Raw genomic sequence first — 18,520 nt, forward strand, 5'->3', positions numbered from 1 at the left:
TATGAAAGCTTATCATAAAGCAGTTATAGTCCTTTTGCGTCTCTTTAGTCAAGTATAATCTGATAACGTACTTTTAGTCAAGTAAAAAGCTAAAAAATAATTATCAAATCTGGCGGTTAAGGTACTTTAAAGGAAATTTAGCGAAGTAGTGTTGGTTAGACGCTTTCAAGTTATGGAATCGCTGAAAATTGTGTTATTTAACGGCTTACAATATTTTTATATCTCTATAACTATTAATGCTAGAGAAATGATTCTTAGACAGAAAGATAGAGAATTTTGAACTCTGTCACCCTACATTTAAAACTGAAAATTGACCATTTGTTGGTTAACGGCTTTTTAGTTAAAGGACGGCAGCGCGGGCAAATTATAAGTATGAATTATTATTGTCCTTATAATGTTCACCAAAAGGCTTGTATCCATTTGGCATTTAATATAATTTAATTTAAAAAACATGAGCCGGTAAAATCAGTTAACAGCTGTTTGTGTTTGATGTTTCAAGATTCAACACTCGAGTTTCGGTATTTGGAATTGGAATTACGATTACGAAGTTTTGTACACACAATAATTACAAGTTGTTGTACAAATAAATAAAATTAGATTGTATTCTTCATACATATAATATAAGAATGGCAGAAAAAACTAAAAAAAGACCTGTGAAAAAAAATAGGAATTTGGTAAGTCGTTCCGCATTTTTATAGTATTATTTCCATTACATATAAGATTACATACAAACTTTCAAAGATGCGAGTTTTTGGGGACTTTAAAGTAATAAAATTCATAATTGTGGTGAGTGGAAAATTTTTCAAACTTATTAACATAACAAGTTGTGATAATGAGATATTTTTTGCAAGTATTTATTGCATAACATTAAACCTGCGAAGGATATACAATAACAACGTGAAATCGTAATAATAACGCTTGATAATTAATACCTTTTATATATGATTTCAGGTACTTCCAATTCTATCGATGCTGGCTGCATTAGGGGCATCATATTATGCTTATTACAAACTTAATGCACCACAAGCAAAACCAGAAGTCGACTTCAATGCTTACTGGGGTCCCTACCCCATGGAACAAAATCCAGATCTCTCAATCAGACCTTTTTCTGTTGAATTTTCTAATGTGGTAAGAATGTGAAACCATAACAAAATTTTATAACTCACTAGCTGCGCTCCGCGGTTTCACCCGCGTGGTTCCGCTCCTGTTGGTCTAAGCGTGATTATAATATAAGGCCTATAGCCTTCCTCGATGAATGGGCTATCTAACACCGAAAGAATTTTTCTAATCAGACCAGTAGTTCTTGAGATTAGTGCGTTCAAACAAACTCTTCAGCTTTATAATATTAGTATAGATAAAAAATTAAATAAAATAAGATTTTATTATTCACATTCATCATTATTGCGAGAAGTCTGCACCAGATATATTTACCTCTTACTAAACCAAACCAACTTTATACAACTTTTTGCACATTACTCAGCAATACATTTCACATGCAATGCTTAAAATGTATACAGGGTGTCCCACTGTTGGTATACTAAGCTCAAAGGAGGTTATAGTTTTGCATACGCTGAGTACGTAAAAAATAATTAAAAAATTCCAGACGCATTTTTTTTTCAAATAGATGAATTCTTAAAACTCTATGTGTACACCCATAACAAGCGAGCCGCCCAACTTTGCCACCAGCACGTGAGCTATCGTTTAAGATTATGTTTTCATAGATAAAATGCTCATATTAGAGAAGCGGTATATGCCGGCTACGCGAAGCTAGAGAAGAAAACATGGATTTTCAGGAAAAATTTAGCAAAAAATTTTGGACGTAATTTTTTTTTAAAGTATTTTTTACGTGATCAGTGTATGCAAAACTACAAGTTCCTTCGCGCTTAGTATACCAATAGTAGGACACCCTGTATATTAAACAATATTCAAGTACAAATCTCTCAAAAGAAATATTTTATAATATATTGCTGCTTTGCTCCTATTGGTTGTAGACTCATCTTTTAAATCCTTTCTTGATAAATGGATTCAACACAAGATATCAATCTGTACCAACAAAACAAAAACAAAAAAACTATTCATAATACTAGTATACATTTAAATTTAAAACTAGCTGTGCCCCACTGCTTACCCATATTGATCTGCTCCTATTGTCTAATTTTCATGATAATATATTATAGCCTATAGCCTTCCTCAATAAATGGACTATCTAACAGAGAAATATTTTTTTCAAATCAGACCCGTGATTCCTGAGATTAGCATGCTCAAAGAAGCAAACTCTTCAGCTTTGTAATTATAGATTATCTATACTTCTATACTAATACTTGTATACGTAGTATATTATTATTAGTCTGTGCTAATACATATTATAAAGAGGAAAAGTTTGTAATTATGTATGTATGTATTGTTTTCACACATAAACTTCTCAACCGATTTTGATGAAATTTGGCACAGACAATCTTTAAGACCCTGAGAACATAGGCTACCTTTTATTGCGAAATATGTACCACGGGCGAAGACAGGGCGGACCGCTTGTAGATTATATTTTTAATTACAGATGATAAATGAATTAAGAAACCTCATACTACACCGTAGACCCTTTCCTCCACCTCTGGAAGACAGTGGTTTTACATATGGCTTCAATTCCAACTTCATTACCAGAGTATTGGATTACTGGCACAATAAATACAATTTCGCTGATAGAGAGAAGTTTTTAAATAAGTATAACCACTCCATGACTAATATACAAGGGTTGGATATTCACTTTGTTCATGTGAAACCCTATGTGGCTGATGATGTTGAAGTAAGTATTATAAAAAAGACTGATAATATGTCTTCCTATACATAAAACATTTATTTATCCGAATTATTAGCTTGAATACCAAAATTCTTATCTTTATCAATGCAATAATTAATTATATATTAGATTCAACTTAAAAATTAAATTAATTTCTTACCAATTTCTTCTTAATTATGACATACCTACACATTTTAAGATATTAATAATTATTTTTCAGATTGTACCCTTACTTCTATTACATGGATGGCCTGGGTCATTCAGAGAGTTTTATGAGCTGATACCAGAGCTAGCTTATAGACCAGAACATAATTTTGCATTAGAACTTATTATACCTAGCTTGCCTGGTTTTGGCTTTTCAAAGGTGAGTAATCTAAGTGAAGCATGGATTATTGAAACAACTCGCTATTAGCTATGGAACTATTAAATTAAATTATAATTTTTTTAAACAATATTAACTGAAGTTGACAAACCTTTCACAATCAGTTTTTTTATTCATTCCTGTGTACAAACTTGCTTATATTTGTGCAAATATAAATTATGATCTAATAGTTTGTCTCTAATTGAATTATGTTAATAACTGTAAAAAAAATCTTATCCGGGACCGGCATGACATGAATTGATGAATTTTTCAATTAATAACATTTAAATTAAATACAGTTATTACAAGAAATGTCTATTTTTTTTAAGGCTCCAGTACGTCGAGGTATGGGACCTTTAGAAGTGGCTGTAGTAATGAAGAATCTAATGGACCGTATTGGCCATAAAAAGTACTATGTACAGGGCGGTGACTTCGGCCATTACATTGGCTCGATCATGGCAACTATGTTCCCAGACAATGTCCTCGGTTTCCATAGCAACATGCCTATATTATTATCTCATCCAATGGGAACCATTTACATGTTATTAGGTAACTTGTTTATGATTGATATTAAATTATTAAATAACTTTATATCCTGACATTCCCAGAAGCATAGCTATAAACTATATTTTTTTGACGTGACAACGTCTTATAATTCGATAGACCCGGCAGCACGCACGAAAAAACATGACTCATGCGGCGTTACCTCGCTCTGAGGCGTTCCATGTAAGGCTTGAAGTGCGAGCGAGAGCGCGGAACGAGCGACAAAGAAGCACAATCGGACGTTGTCACGTTCTACTATCAGTAAACCGACTTTACAGACAACCAATTTTTTTTAATTATAATCCTAATATAATTTTTTATACAATTTTTTCTATGAAACTTATCTCATTAATAAAACTTTGCAGGATCAATATTCCCAAGTTACATAGTGGAACCAGAGATTCAAGACAGAGTTTACCCCTTGAGCAAGCAGATTTTGTTTATTATGGAAGAATCTGGCTATTTGCATCTTCAAGCTACTAAACCGGATACAGTGGGTAAGTTTGTAACAAAATATTAATTTAAAAAAAACTAATAAAATAAAATAAAAACTAATTATAGTTAATAAACTGCAGTCTTCTTATATAACCTTGTCTTCCTTATGATTATGTTAAAAATGGAGTAAGTAACCATAATTTTCTGGATAATATTTATTGTTTAGTCCTTTAAAAATGTCACCTATTTATAATTTACAGACATTGTATTATTTTGATGCTACATTCGGCCAAACAATGTGCTTTGCATACTTATGTTCTTTATACGTAAAATTCTGGAACAACTAACTTGGCTCACCAGCTTATATTATTATACAAGTGGTCCGCCCCGGCTTCGCCCGTGGTACATATTTCGCAATAAAAAGTAGCCTATGTCCTTTCTCGGGTTTCAAAATATCTCCATACCAAATTTCATGCAAATTGGTTCAGTAGTTTAGGCGTGATTGAGTAACAGACAGACAGACAGAGTTACTTTCGCATTTATAATATTAGTATGGATAAATGCACATAAACCACTTTCCTTCAAAATTCTATGTCTAATTATTACAAAAAAATATGCCTTAAATTCTTATTCCTTCATCTTTTTCAGGCATAGCATTAACAGACTCGCCAGCTGGTCTTGCCGCATATATTTTAGAGAAATTTTCAACATGGACGAACGCTGAAAACAAAAAGGCAGCCGACGGAAATCTCTTATCAAACTTCATGTTAACACATTTACTTGATAATGTCATGGTGTATTGGGTCAGTAATAGTATAACGACATCTATGAGATTGTATGCGGAGTGTTATAATAAGAAACGGTTGGAAACTAAGTTTGATATGTGAGTATAAAATTCACTAATTTTTTTTTTTAATTAAAGGTATAGAATCCATCGTCGAACCTATCAAACATTTTTTTATATATTGCAATCAGTGTTTCTTCTTGTGTAGGATTTAATAAAACGTTTTTTTTGTTTTATTACTTTTTGTAAAGGTTGAGAAATTTAATTAATACTTAGTTTTTAACATGCTTTTAACTGTAGTTAAGTGATTAACTCAATATGTAAAGCACTACCTGTTATTTCTATATTATTTTCAAAATTAAACCCTACTACCGTCTAAAAAAAGAGTAAGAAGTATAACTCTTTTTTATAAACAGAACCATCTTATTTCCAGGATACCAACAGATGTGCCAACATGGGGAATAAAATTCAAACACGAATTGATAACTCAACCAGACATTGTGCTAAAACTCAAATACAAGAACTACCTTCACACTACGGTAATTGACGCTGGCGGCCATTTTGCTGCTTTCGAATCACCAAAAATACTGGGACAGGATATATTACAAGCTATCATGACGTTTAGAGAGTTTTGGGGTGTTAGGTAATATATATTTATTTTATTTTTTATTTTTAATAAGAAATTATTTAAGAAAAAAAACTCGATTTTATTTAGTTCCGTTAAACTGCTTATGTATTTTTATTCATCCTGGCTTGATCGATTACAGATTAAGTTCTATTTGAAACTATTATTTATTTGTTTAATATCTTTTACAGTAAAACTAATCCTCAAGAACAACAACAACCGAATCCCGAAAAAGCGACATCCGTACACGAATTCTATGTTAAAGACATTTACGGGCGAAACATAAAACTGGATAAATATAAGGGATATGTCCTCTTAATTGTAAATGTGGCATCCCAATGTGGTTTAACGGACAAAAACTATCAACAACTAAACGAATTATATGAAAAATACTCTAAAGCGAGAGATTTCAGAATACTAGCCTTCCCTTGCAATCAATTTAATGGCCAAGAACCGGGAAATTCCAATGATATAGTCAAATTTATCAACAACAGAGGTGTTAAATTTGATGTCTTTGAGAAAATTGAAGTTAATGGAGATAATGCTCATCCATTGTGGAAGTTCTTAAAACGCACTCAGAGTGGTACATTAGGTGACTTTATTAAGTGGAACTTTTCTAAATTTATTGTTGATAAAAATGGCAGACCAGTGGAAAGGTTCGGACCGAACGTTGATCCAATAGATTTGGAACCATCTTTAGCCAAATATTGGTAAATATTTATAACTAGATTTCCGCCCGCGGCTTCGCCCGCGTTTGCAAAGGAAAATCCGCATAGTTCCCGTTCCCGTGGGATTTCCGGGATAAAAACTATCCTATGTGTTAATCCAAGTTACCCTCTATATGTGTGCTAAATTTCATTGTAATCGGTTCAGTAGTTTTTACGTGAAAGAGTAACAAACATCCATACATCCATACATCCATACATCCATACATCCTTACAAACTTTCGCCTTTATAATATGTATTAGATGGGCTCTCTTAACAATGGGCAGCGTTGGGTGAGTAGAGGCAATCACGATATTGTAGAGGGCCTAAATGTCTATGATCGGCCGTCATTGAAAATGTTTATTCATAATCGCCATAATGGCGGCTAACATCGACGTTCATTTGTTGGGCCAATGCTACCCAGTGTGTTTTTTAACGTGCAATTATTTTTTTATAATGTCTATGTAGTAATATGTTCATTGATCTGATATTGCATTTCCAATTTATATTTTGTTATTAAATTTACAATTTTTGATATGATTTTTACTTTTTATACATTGTTATTCAATGAAATACATATCTTGCTCAACTATTTTTGTGTTTCATTTACTTTGAAATGTTATATAACATCTGTTATATGTCTTTGAAATGTTATGTAATATCTGTTATATCTGTATATGTTTTATAATATCTAGGATGATTACACATTGAATTCTAATAACTTTCCCATATTTTATATTTGTATTTTGTACTTGATCTAAGCACAAAATACACATTGAACAAATTAATTGGCTACACTTATAAATTAAATTTATTATATCCTTAATAAAGGAAAAAATCGTATAGAATAACAACAAATTGTAAATGAATGCAATGCAAGCAACTTTTATTACTCTCAAAAGACATACAGAAACTAAAAAATTATCCCTCTTCCCTTTTATATTAATATATTTCACTCATATCTCGGAGCTAAAATCATTAGTTATATTTAATAATACTGGCACTTTTCTGACACTTACCAAAACATAAAACCTTCTTTCAGAAATAATTTTTTTTTTCAGAATTAAAAATTACACAGTTTGTCTTGATAGCCGTAGTTTAGAGAAATCTTGCAATGTATTCCTGGAACTCGATTCACTCCATTGAAGATCAGGGTTCGCAGCGATCATCTAAATTTTCACAGTATAAGATTTATTTAACAAATTTAAAAGAATAAGTATTACCTACTATGTATTAAAAAATATTTAGTTCAAAGTTCGAAAGTTGAGATGCAATTACGATTTTTAGAGCAATAGGGTAAAAAATAAAAATCTACTTGACTTTGTATTTTTACTAACGAGAACTATATGTCTGAACAAAGAATATGCATTATTAATTCGTATTTGTATCATGAAAATAAAATTTTATAAAAAAGGATTGTACTCACCAAATATCATTAGTTCATTACTATTGATTCAAATCCAAATAACTTATGCTACCAGCTACATTCAACTACTTACTTTCAAACATCTGAGTATTAAACGTAAATACTGAATATCTATCTACATTATATAAAATGTAATAAAACTAGTCATACACATGATTCTTATAGATATAATTTAAACTTATAGGAAGGTATAAATAATAAACAATATTATGTATATATTTTTTATTAAAAACCATGATTGCTTATTTTAAGATTCTCCAGCTCCCACATATTGTAATATTTTAAATAAATCGTTTTTCACGATATTTTTATTAGTACATAAAACATAAATTTAGTGCCTGTGCCTTCTTTATAAATCAATTTCCAAAAAGTATAAACAAAATTGTTGAAATTTTTCTTATAAATCTCGAATCGTATACAGTAAAAGTTCCTTATTCGCGGGTAATAGGTTCCGTAAATGTGCCGCGAATAGAGAAACCGTGAATAAGGAATGGTAATTTGTATGGGGTTATAGGGAATACGTTCTTAGGTGACGAAATAAAAAAGCAAATACATAAAGAAACCAGTTTAATTTAAGTTTTTGACCAAACATATTTATTAATTACCATTTAATTAGGTATTATCTTCAGGTTTAGGCAATGGCTTGTCACTTTTTACTCGTTTTTCATTTTTTTTAGTCGACATTATAAATTCGCAGTTGTAGTTCAAGCGTTTACTAACGGCGGGGGCACACGATGCGTTGCGGCGGCGGTCCGGCGCCGGAGCGGTGTCGTTGCGTCGTCTTACATAGAAATATCTGTGGCATGTCACACGATGCGCTCCGGCGCCGCACCGGACTTGCAACCACCGAGACGAGGCGGGGAGGGGTGAATGCGATGCGACGCCGGAGCGGCACCGCTCAGTTGTTTTGCGTCACAAGAGGAGACACGCTCGCTTTTCATTAACAGACTGTCCAATGCTGCTACGGCGCCGCTGCGACAAAACAACGTTACGGCGCCGCACCGCTCGTGTACCCACTGACACGGTGAAATCTTTGCGGTGCGGCGCCGCAACGCATCGTGTGCCCCCGCCGTAAGGATAACGAATGGTTTTTATTTAGGTAAATACATATATGTATGTACCGATGTACCGATTCGATCCGCGAATAACGAATTTTAGGCCGCGAATACAGGATTTAGGTCGCATTTTTTCCATCCGCGAATAGTGAAACCGCGAATGAAGGAAGCGCGAATAAGGAACTTTTACTGTATACAAAATATTATGAATACACATAAGTAAAAATATTAAAAAATTGTCTATTAATTTAATACCACTTACCATTGACAATACTTTGTCTTTTCCGTATGAAACTAACTAATCTACAATGAAAAACAATTTACTCAAAATATTACTAAATACTCTAAATTTCGGTCGAGTTTATTTCAATGCTAAATAATAATTCATATCGTACATAGTAAGTAGAACCAGTTATTGCTGTACTTTAGAAAAGTACAATTTTATGTAACCATAACTTTCCCGCCAAAAACTTAAGTTGCCATTTTTTATGGTGCCATTTTTATTTTCGTCTTTACCTTATTTTGTGTGTAATAAATTATTGATATTGTATCAAAGCTTAAACTTGTCATAAAAAAATATATAAATTACTATTCGTAAGAAATAAACTCAACCGTTGAACTACTTAAGGGATGTCCTTAATAACCTCAGCGAGTTGTTCCCTTGAGAACATATGGAACATGGAATCTGGAGTCATGGTGACAACTTCTACGTTATTCTCCGATAGTTTCTCTTCCATAACCTGCTTCAGAATTGTAAGCGCTGACTTTATAGCTTCTTTTAGTGTCATCGACTTATGGTAGATTTCCTGGTGGGAGAAATTTAATATAAATATTATTTTCGTGTTTAATTTTATGTATTTATACATATAGAAATAAAAAACTTTACGGTGTGCTACAAAGTTTTCGAATCGTCGAGATATGATGAATAGATCGCGTTTCAAATCTGTAATCGTTTAATTTCTAAATTGGAAGACAAGATTTCAGAAGATGAGAGAGCGATTACGTGTTACGAGTGCATAATGTTTTTTAAGCTATTGCATAGCTTCTATCGCGGGCCTTGAGCGCAGGGACCAAATCGAGAAATTCCGTAACGAAAAAACCTCACGCTCCCCGCTCCGACGGGTACGGAGGTGTGGCTTGAAGGCATAGCATGCAATAGCTTTACCGCGGCTGTCCCCGAGTGCCACACGTCTTTTTTTTTATGGCTTTTTCATATATTTGCAGGGACTTTGAAAAAGAATTATCTGTTCATCATCATCAACATCTTGAAATATCATCTTTAAGGCTCTTTTTTATTACGTCATACGTTTTAGTACATTTACAATTTTTTAATAAATATACTCTCACACTATTCTTAACAATGCTGCAAAGTATTTAACCCATTGAGCCCCGAACAGCCCGATCGGGCCACGACACAATAGATTTTCTATTGTGTCTGTGATTCCGGGGCCTGAGTTATAACACTGTACAGAGTTATATAAGTATTCATTTCATGATGTGAGGAAAATAGTTTTTTTTCCTTGTAATAAAAATATAATTATAATAAACTTTAATAGAGAAACATTAATTTTATGTGCGTCAGAATAATTAAAATTAAAAACAGACGTCACTATTGTAGACTGGGGTAGAAGCCTTTGAAAATAATGAAAAGATAAAAAAAATCGCAGTCGGATGAAACCCATTAGAAAAGGAGGGGAATATGATAAAAATGTAAGGAAAAATAAATTACGGTCAATTCGAGTTCGGGAAGCGGGAGGGGGGAGCTTTTAAGAGAAAAAAATGGTTTCTCTCGATTTCCGACAAAACTACAAGTCCTATAGAAAAAAGTTCAATGGCAAAGTTGTAGGTAATTAAAAGTTCTACAACTTTTGTATTCACAATTTTTTCACATAACCTAAAAATTTAGGTGAAAAATTCAAAAAACCAAGTTTTTGGTCTTTTATTTCTATCTACTTCAAAATTTATTTTTTTTCTACGAAATTTGGCGGAAACTTACTTTATTATGTCCCAAATACACTGTAATTTATTTGATTGAAAATATTTATTTTTTCGCCTTATTTTGAATTAATACCAAAAAAACAACCTAATTTTCAATCGAAAAGTCACCCGTCAAAATATCAGCTTTTTTCAAAAACTTGGGGTGCCTTTTATTCATTGAAATCTCTACTTTCATATGGTGTAAAAAAAATAAACACCACTATAGTAAATGTTCTCAGGAAATGCATACAAACACTGTGATAATGAGCTTTTACTAAATCAGGCACACTTCTTGAACTCTATATCTTCTCTTGTATCGGCTTTTCGGTAATATTTCAAAAGAAAAATAATTATCTGTTCTAAGTTTAATATTTTACAGCATATTCAAAAGCAAAATGATGTCGATAAAAACATTTCAGGTAGTTCGAGAAGTGTGCCTGATTTGGTAAAAGCTAATTTTCAGACTGTTTGTATGCATTTCCTGAGAACATTTACTATGGTGGTGTTTATTTTTTTTACACCATATGAAAGTAGAAATTTCAATGAATAAAAGGCACCCCAAGTTTTTGAAAAAAGCTGATATTTTGACGGGTGACTTTTCGATTGAAAATTAGGTTGTTTTTTTGGTATTAATTCAAAATAAGGCGAAAAAATAAATATTTTCAATCAAATAAATTACAGTGTATTTGGGAAAAAATAAAGTAAGTTTCCACCAAATTTCGTAGAAAAAAAATAAATTTTGAAGTAGATAGAAATAAAAGACCAAAAACTTGGTTTTTTGAATTTTTCACCTAAATTTTTAGGTAATGTGAAAAAATTGTGAATACAAAAGTTGTATAACTTTTAATTACCTACAACTTTGCCATTGAACTTTTTTCTATAGGACTTGTAGTTTTGTCGGAAATCGAGAGAAACCATTTTTTTCTCTTAAAAGCTCCCCCCTCCCGCTTCCCGAACTCGGATTGACCGTAATTTATTTTTCCTTACATTTTTATCATATTCCCCTCCTTTTCTAATAGGTTTCATCCGACTGCGATTTTTTTTTGTTTCAAAAATTATCTTCTCTAGTCTATTGTTACTACAGAAAAAGGAAAACAATGAAAGTAAATGTGAAGTGCAATAGGTATAGGTAAACCAGAATCTGATGGCAATTAGGGAAATCAAAATTTTGAGTGTGCAACCCTAGGGAAAATGGACTGAACGATCTTGATACTGCTTATTTTTTATTTTGTCCTCAATATCATTACTCACATTACATAAGTGGACAATACTGTACTTAATAATGAGATATCCACTTAATATTATGTAGGTACATACTTACATGTATAATATACAATTATACAAATTACTTTTATACAGGTAATACATATTATTATTTACACATACCTATATTTGTATATTCATTACCAGTATGCCATGTGAAAATATCGATATAATGATAATGTAGATCAAAACTGCTTATAATTTTTTATAAAATAAAATAAAAATAAAATAAAATTATGTTTATTTTCGTAAGTATTAACAGACACACATTATAAAATTGACTTGGACAGCTTGGACTTGACGAATAGCCGTATTGGAAACTCCTGTAACAAGTTTTCATAAAATTATATTCTAATCAACAAACAATATTATAGTTACCTACATATCATATTTTTTAATTTTTAGTATCAAAACGGGTAAGTCCAATTTACCAATAAAATCTTCAAAATTGAAAATTGTGATGTGTTTGACCCTTCTTCATCGAATGTTTTTCTATACACATTATAAACAACACCTCTTGCTTGTGATCGTAGCGGCTTTTTCGACATTTTCGAAGATTTTTTAGACAAAATCCTAAAAATTATTCATCAACTGCAAAAAAGACAAATAATTTGACATCCAATTTGATAGTTGTCAAATAAGTTGCCACATAAAAATCCTTTATTTCTTAAATATAAATATGCCATCAGATTCTGGTAGACCTATACCTACCTATTGCACTTTACATTTACATACCTACTTTCATTGTCATACTATAAGTTTAATAAAAATCTAGAACCAGAATCACAATCTTGTAGAGATTGTTGTAATACTATATCAAAGTAAAAATTTCAAGTTTTGGTGACCTTAAATAGTCCGATTTTTGACGTGACAACGTCTTATAATTCGATAGAGCCGGTTGCACGCACGAAAAAACATGACTCATGCGGCGTTACCTCGCTCTGAGGCGTGTAAGGCTTGAAGTGCAAGCGAGAGCGCGGAACGAGCGACAAAGAAGCACAATCGGAAGTTGTCACGTTCAACTATCGTCAGTAAACCGACTTTACAGACAACCAATTTTTTTTAATTTACTTAGTATTTTAATATTCAAGCGACACTCCCAAAAATAATTTTATAATTTGCTGGGTTGATGAGCTTTTTACATTTCCACAATGAACATTTATGGAGGGAAATAGCTCCTGCACGATTGGATAATTAATTATGGGCAACTTTGACGTAACTTTACTATTTATAATACTTGTTTGAGAGGATGTAATTCTAAAGAATCGATACAATATGCATGTATGTGACGTTCAGACTCGTATTATGACGCGTTTTGGTATACCCTGCACAATATTTTTAATATATGCATATTTTATATAATTAAATGATATTTTTCCTTATCTCTGTATCTTGTGTGTTGTAATATTTTATTTATACCTAGTATTCTTTCATTATTCCGTAATACAAACTATAATATAATACGGGTCCATCATTTCTTAATTGTATGATTGTATGGTTGAGAAATAAAATTATTGATGTGAAAACTTCTTTAGCGGCGTTGAGCACTTTTTCTGTAATGGGTATAAAATCTTAAACTCGCGTCAGGACACGTGACCTGATCGAAAAAACGTAAGACGGATTTTTTTTTTTAGCCCTTATATTCCATGTGTAAGACGGATACTATTCCAAAATATCAAACATGCTGAATGTTAATAATCAAGTTTTCACTTCTGCCGGCACTCCCGGAGTGCAACCCGTCTTTTTTTTATATTATTTCTTACCTTTAAGCTCTGTTGAGCTCCTTCACTACCGGAGCCGATTGCTTTAGCGTCGTATTGCACAAAGGTACCACTTGGGTCCATGTGGAACAGTTGAGGGCCTTTCTCGTCAATACCTACAATCGTAATATGAATATATTAAATCATAATGAATGTAATTTTTACAACATTACATATAATTTGTTATGTGAACTAGAATTTTTAAAGAAATTACTAATAGTAAGAAAAATATTTGAGTATTGAGATTTGGTTGCAAGAAGTCAATAATTGTACTCAAAATAAAAATTAACAAGGTAGAATTTGAGTCAAATTTGACTATTGGAAAACACAATTACGTTCATAGTAATTATTCACAATAATATTATAATTCTGCATTAATATAAATTAACTTGAATGTTATTTATTCCTTTATGTTTATGGCTATTTTATGCAAAAATATACTTTATGTGTTTGCCTTATAAAACATATTATATATGTACTATGGCACAGAATGAATATGATTACACTAATGTAGGATTTCCAATACCTCCAATATTATTTGTATTGAGGTATCAATCTACAAAAGATAAATAACATTTTTATGCTGAATATAATTTTATAAGTGCAAAAGTGCATGTCTTCCTATCGCATCAATGTAGATATAGTATGCTATCATTCTTGTGTCTTGAGAAAGTTAAGTATCTAGATAGAGTGATATAGGCCACTTTTTATACGATACTATTACTTTTTATAGATACTGCTTTCCGAATCGGTGGTAAATGTAAAAAAATATGCATTGACGTTTCAAAAGTGCTTCTTGAAGAAGTCTAATTGAATAAATAAATGTTTGAGTTTGAGTTTACCACAGCCAATCATATAAAAACATGAGTATACAGTAACTAGTAAAGAAATAAAACTTACCAGCAAACATAACAGCCACGCCAAATGGTCGGGACATAGCTGTACCACTATCGTCATCACTATCACCAAACTGTATAGCGAGGTTAGAGACGGCTTGCGCACAGGACTCTACGCTCATTCGCTCGTTATACACAAACCAGTGGTTCTGACATTCAACACGCGCACGCTCTATGAGGGTCCTGTAGCAAATAGCATTATTATTATGATTTGTTGCAGTTATCTAGTTGAATCTGCTAATTGAGTGAATGACTAGGCCAAACGTTGATTTAACAAGCATCAATGTCCATCTAGCAGATTGTAACATTACTCAATAGTCATTTAGTAATATAGCAGATTCAGCCAGATGACAACGACAGATACATAACAGAATGAGAGGATTTAAAATGGTATATCAACAGGGAATAGCAATTAAGCCGTTGAGATAAAGCAGTGTTTCTCTATGTGATAATTATTTTATATAATTAGTTTGGTATTTCAATCACTTATCAAATGCATAATATATAGGATCATAAGTAATTCAATTCAATTTCTTCTAAGGGTGGCAATTTTGTTTGAGTACAGTATCATAAGTATTAAAGTATGTATAATGTACACTGACATAAAAATATTATACAACAGTGTATAGCGCAAAACAAACGCATGAAATCCTATATTTTACAAAAAAATTTAGCTTGAGACAAAGACAATAACAAAAGTGTTTTTAATTGCCATAAATAATATACCTTGAATCGGCCATCAATCCTGACACAGCACAGGCGATGTGCCGATCTACTTCAACAATCTTTTCAATGGTTGTTGGCTCCATAAGTGGTGAAGTAATTCTTTTTTCGACGGCCAACACAACACCTTCAGAGGTGCAAATACCGATAGCAGTTGAACCTAGCTTAATCGCTTCTATAGCATATTCCACCTGGAAAAGTCTACCTTCAGGGCTGAAGGTATTCACCCCTCGATCGTATTCTGAGCGTGTTAAAAACATCTGCAAACAAAATAAAAGAACCGGTATGTTAATTCAGGTTATGGATAGAGTCCGAATTACTGAAAAATGGAATATATTAATTTACTTATGTACTTACCTTTATTTATTGTACAGAAAGTTAAACTTTCACAGAATTATCAACAAATTTATACGATTTTGATACAACACTTCGTGAGTAATCAAAATTGATATTTTACAATGACAAGCAATCGGCAAACCAAACTGTAATGATAGGGTTGCTATATTAAAATAATATAAAATTGTTATTCTATATACAAAAAATAAAATTTTATTGAATTATTAATATTTCATTGCTGATATTGAATGTTTGATCATTACAATGATTTATCACTAGATATATCGTTTAGGTAAAAGAAAATCATAATCGATCAATCATTAGTTGTATACGTACATATTAATCTAGTCTGGCCAGCCAAAGCTGAACCCAGTAAAGGGCGGCAAATTTAAAAAATATGGACCTGGTTACATCGGCTTTAGTAGGAAAAAATCATTTTGATACTTTTGATATTCATAAAGGTGATCATAGTACATACATAGGTACATTAGGTACATAACATAGCAGGATTTAAACGTTATTAAAGCAAATGATTTGAACCGTTTTCAACAAAACTGACAACTAACTACCTACGCAGAAACGCCATGATGACATTCCATAGTGTGGCCGCTACAAAAAACACTGGGTTCAGCTTTGGCTGGCCAGACTTTAAAACATAAAGTGGAATCAATGTTTTGCCCAAATACAATCCGTTTATTAGTTTCCCTACTTATTTTGGGATCGGTTTGTAGTAAATGAGAAGATCCGATTAGTCCGTGTCTTTAATTACATTTTTCAATTCAATGCAATGCTGTGTCAGATAAAAAGTAATGCAGAGTTTACATAATTTACACATTCGTGCGAATAGCAAGGCGAATTAATTTAAAAGCGAGGTTAAATATACGTCTGTTCGTTATTCAGCAGTCAGCACTCAAAATTATACTAATGTGTAAATGCTGTATAAGAAATAGCACGAACCTGTGTCACGAACACTTAGATTTGTGTAGACACTATGCACAAAATATCTAAGCTATCTAATAATTCAAGAATAATAATTCTAATGCGATTAAATCAGTTCCATAATTATTTATGTCTTGACGTTTGTGTCTGTGTTTGTGTCGTTCACATTTCGTGTACCTAAACAAATGTACAAACACATGTACAAAGAACATTAAAGCAGGACAAATTTGATAATAATATTGGTTGGTTTATAGCAAGACGCTTATATCTAATACACTGGAGATTGCACTATGACCATTAACTTGTCACAAGAAAATATAACCTTGAATGACGTCAGTGTTGTTTTTTGTCTCTTTCTGTGGGTGACCACACTGGTTTGTATATTCAGGATTTTTCGAAATAAAAAAAACTAAAAATCATGGTCTATAAATAATAACGACATATATTTTTAACAGTATTTATATTATAATATTACTGGTCAACTTACATTAATAATTATCATCTTTATAGGTACATACCATTTTAATTGGTAGAGAATGATAGTTTTAAATAACGCTTGATAACTTTTGATCTCATACTACGATTTTTTAATTAAAATGAGTGCTACATACATTAAAACATCGTTTGGTTACTCAAGCTTCAGTCTAAAACTTTTCAATATTCCAAAGGGAGAGTTGCATCGCTAGTGTTGATGTGTGGTAACGATATTACAGTTCTCAGAAATTCGTATGTCTTTCAGGAGCTGTACTTACGGTTACTAATGGTTTCATGGTGGTTAATTATAATATAATTAAAATTACTTTATCAGTTGAGACGCAGTAACAAGAATGTGGTAAATAAAAAGGTATAGCACTTTTCAAAAGGTATTTTTTTTCTGGACCGTAATCCTCAGGCTTAAAATGCAAACTGCATATTCTGGCATGTTGATAAATTTTACCCTTGATAGGCACTATGGACAGCCATTTATTTCTTTTTATTTCATTTTTGGAAAGCTGAAATACGTAAAACAAAAAAATATTAGGTTAAAAAGTATAAATTTCAATGTAAAAAAGAACAAACCACAATATGTGAGTGCAATACCGATGTCGTGTGTTGTTTCATTACTAGTATAAAAAAATTTAAAATGGTGTTCTAAATGTTCATCATAATATTGTTTAGCAATATATTATCGTCGCTATCCGTAAAAACCCATCATCATGGTTACCTTACTTGTTAAATTTTTTTGTTGAAAACTTGTTGAAAAATGATGAAAGTATTAGGAAAAGAACTTATTTAACATGATTGCTTAGTAAAATGATGATAAATTTGACGATTTTTGCCATTAAAATGATTCTAAAAAGGTAAATGCATGAGTATTGAAGAATATTGTAAATAACGTAAATACAATACTTGCTTGTGAAATTATAGGCCAGAATTTGGTGTCCAAAAACTTCTGCAATTTTTCACAATGCAATACATTATTAATATTCGGAAAATATTTATTAAATACGCAACAATATTAACTTAAATATTCGAAGCGACGCAATTTTTTTGACACTTATGCCATATTGTCAAAGTGAGAGTTGCTACAATTTTATTATGGTAACTACCCATAATCAGGGAATATCGCTTTTTAATAATTGGTTCAGATACTTATTTTATTTAGCATAAATAATAATTGTCTCATCCAACAATGCTTCTGAATGACGTTGTTGGCAATTTATCAACAAACTCATGTACAAAAACTAACCTTTTGCACAGAATATTACAGCATACATAGTAGCCTTGGGAAAACTTCGTATTAACAGTGGCAATACCAAGTTTGGTGTGAAAGTGATAGAACACAACAATTTTCTTGTTACACGTCAAATGTTCATACCGAAATCTCCAGTGTATAAGATATAAGCTTCTTGGTTTAT

The 18,520-nt window shown here is 31.8% G+C and overlaps 2 protein-coding genes across 2 annotated transcripts; one reads left to right on the plus strand and one right to left on the minus strand.

Annotated features, from left to right (window-relative positions):
- The first annotated feature begins 468 nt into the window (after positions 1 to 468).
- On the plus strand, positions 469 to 6,839 carry LOC149478388 (juvenile hormone epoxide hydrolase-like). Its single transcript, XM_089709619.1, has 10 exons — positions 469 to 674; positions 952 to 1,128; positions 2,555 to 2,800; positions 3,015 to 3,158; positions 3,485 to 3,704; positions 4,064 to 4,195; positions 4,782 to 5,016; positions 5,351 to 5,560; positions 5,734 to 6,265; positions 6,511 to 6,839. Exons 1-9 carry the CDS (start codon positions 627 to 629, stop codon positions 6,254 to 6,256), a joined length of 1,935 nt encoding a protein of 644 aa, XP_089565745.1. The 5' UTR covers positions 469 to 626; the 3' UTR covers positions 6,257 to 6,265; positions 6,511 to 6,839.
- A 2,086-nt stretch (positions 6,840 to 8,925) lies between these two features.
- Prosalpha5 (proteasome alpha5 subunit) lies at positions 8,926 to 15,858 on the minus strand. Its single transcript, XM_089709560.1, has 5 exons — positions 15,705 to 15,858; positions 15,351 to 15,607; positions 14,629 to 14,807; positions 13,732 to 13,844; positions 8,926 to 9,534 (listed from the first exon to the last, which is right to left on the minus strand). The coding sequence occupies exons 2-5, from the start codon at positions 15,605 to 15,607 to the stop codon at positions 9,352 to 9,354; spliced, it is 732 nt and encodes a 243-aa protein (XP_089565686.1). The 5' UTR covers positions 15,705 to 15,858; the 3' UTR covers positions 8,926 to 9,351.
- Between the last annotated feature and the right edge of the window lie 2,662 nt (positions 15,859 to 18,520).

Source organism: Colias philodice, chromosome 22 (genome assembly GCF_061535455.1).
Source record: "Colias philodice isolate Cphi_HAF_F1 chromosome 22, ilColPhil1 Martin Lab GWU primary, whole genome shotgun sequence".
Classification (NCBI taxonomy): Eukaryota; Metazoa; Arthropoda; class Insecta; order Lepidoptera; family Pieridae; genus Colias; species Colias philodice.

Coding starts and splice junctions, on each gene's coding strand:
- Prosalpha5 (XM_089709560.1), bottom strand. CDS start 15,607: ATGTTTTTAACACGCTCAGAATACGATCGAGGGGTGAATACCTTCAGC. Junction 13,845..14,628: donor CGTGGCTGTTATGTTTGCTG/GTAAGTTTTATT, acceptor TTACGATTGTAG/GTATTGACGAGAAAGGCCCT. Junction 9,535..13,731: donor GAGCTCAACAGAGCTTAAAG/GTAAGAAATAAT, acceptor TTCTCCCACCAG/GAAATCTACCATAAGTCGAT.
- LOC149478388 (XM_089709619.1), top strand. CDS start 627: ATGGCAGAAAAAACTAAAAAAAGACCTGTGAAAAAAAATAGGAATTTG. Junction 3,705..4,063: donor AACCATTTACATGTTATTAG/GTAACTTGTTTA, acceptor AAAACTTTGCAG/GATCAATATTCCCAAGTTAC. Junction 4,196..4,781: donor TACTAAACCGGATACAGTGG/GTAAGTTTGTAA, acceptor CATCTTTTTCAG/GCATAGCATTAACAGACTCG.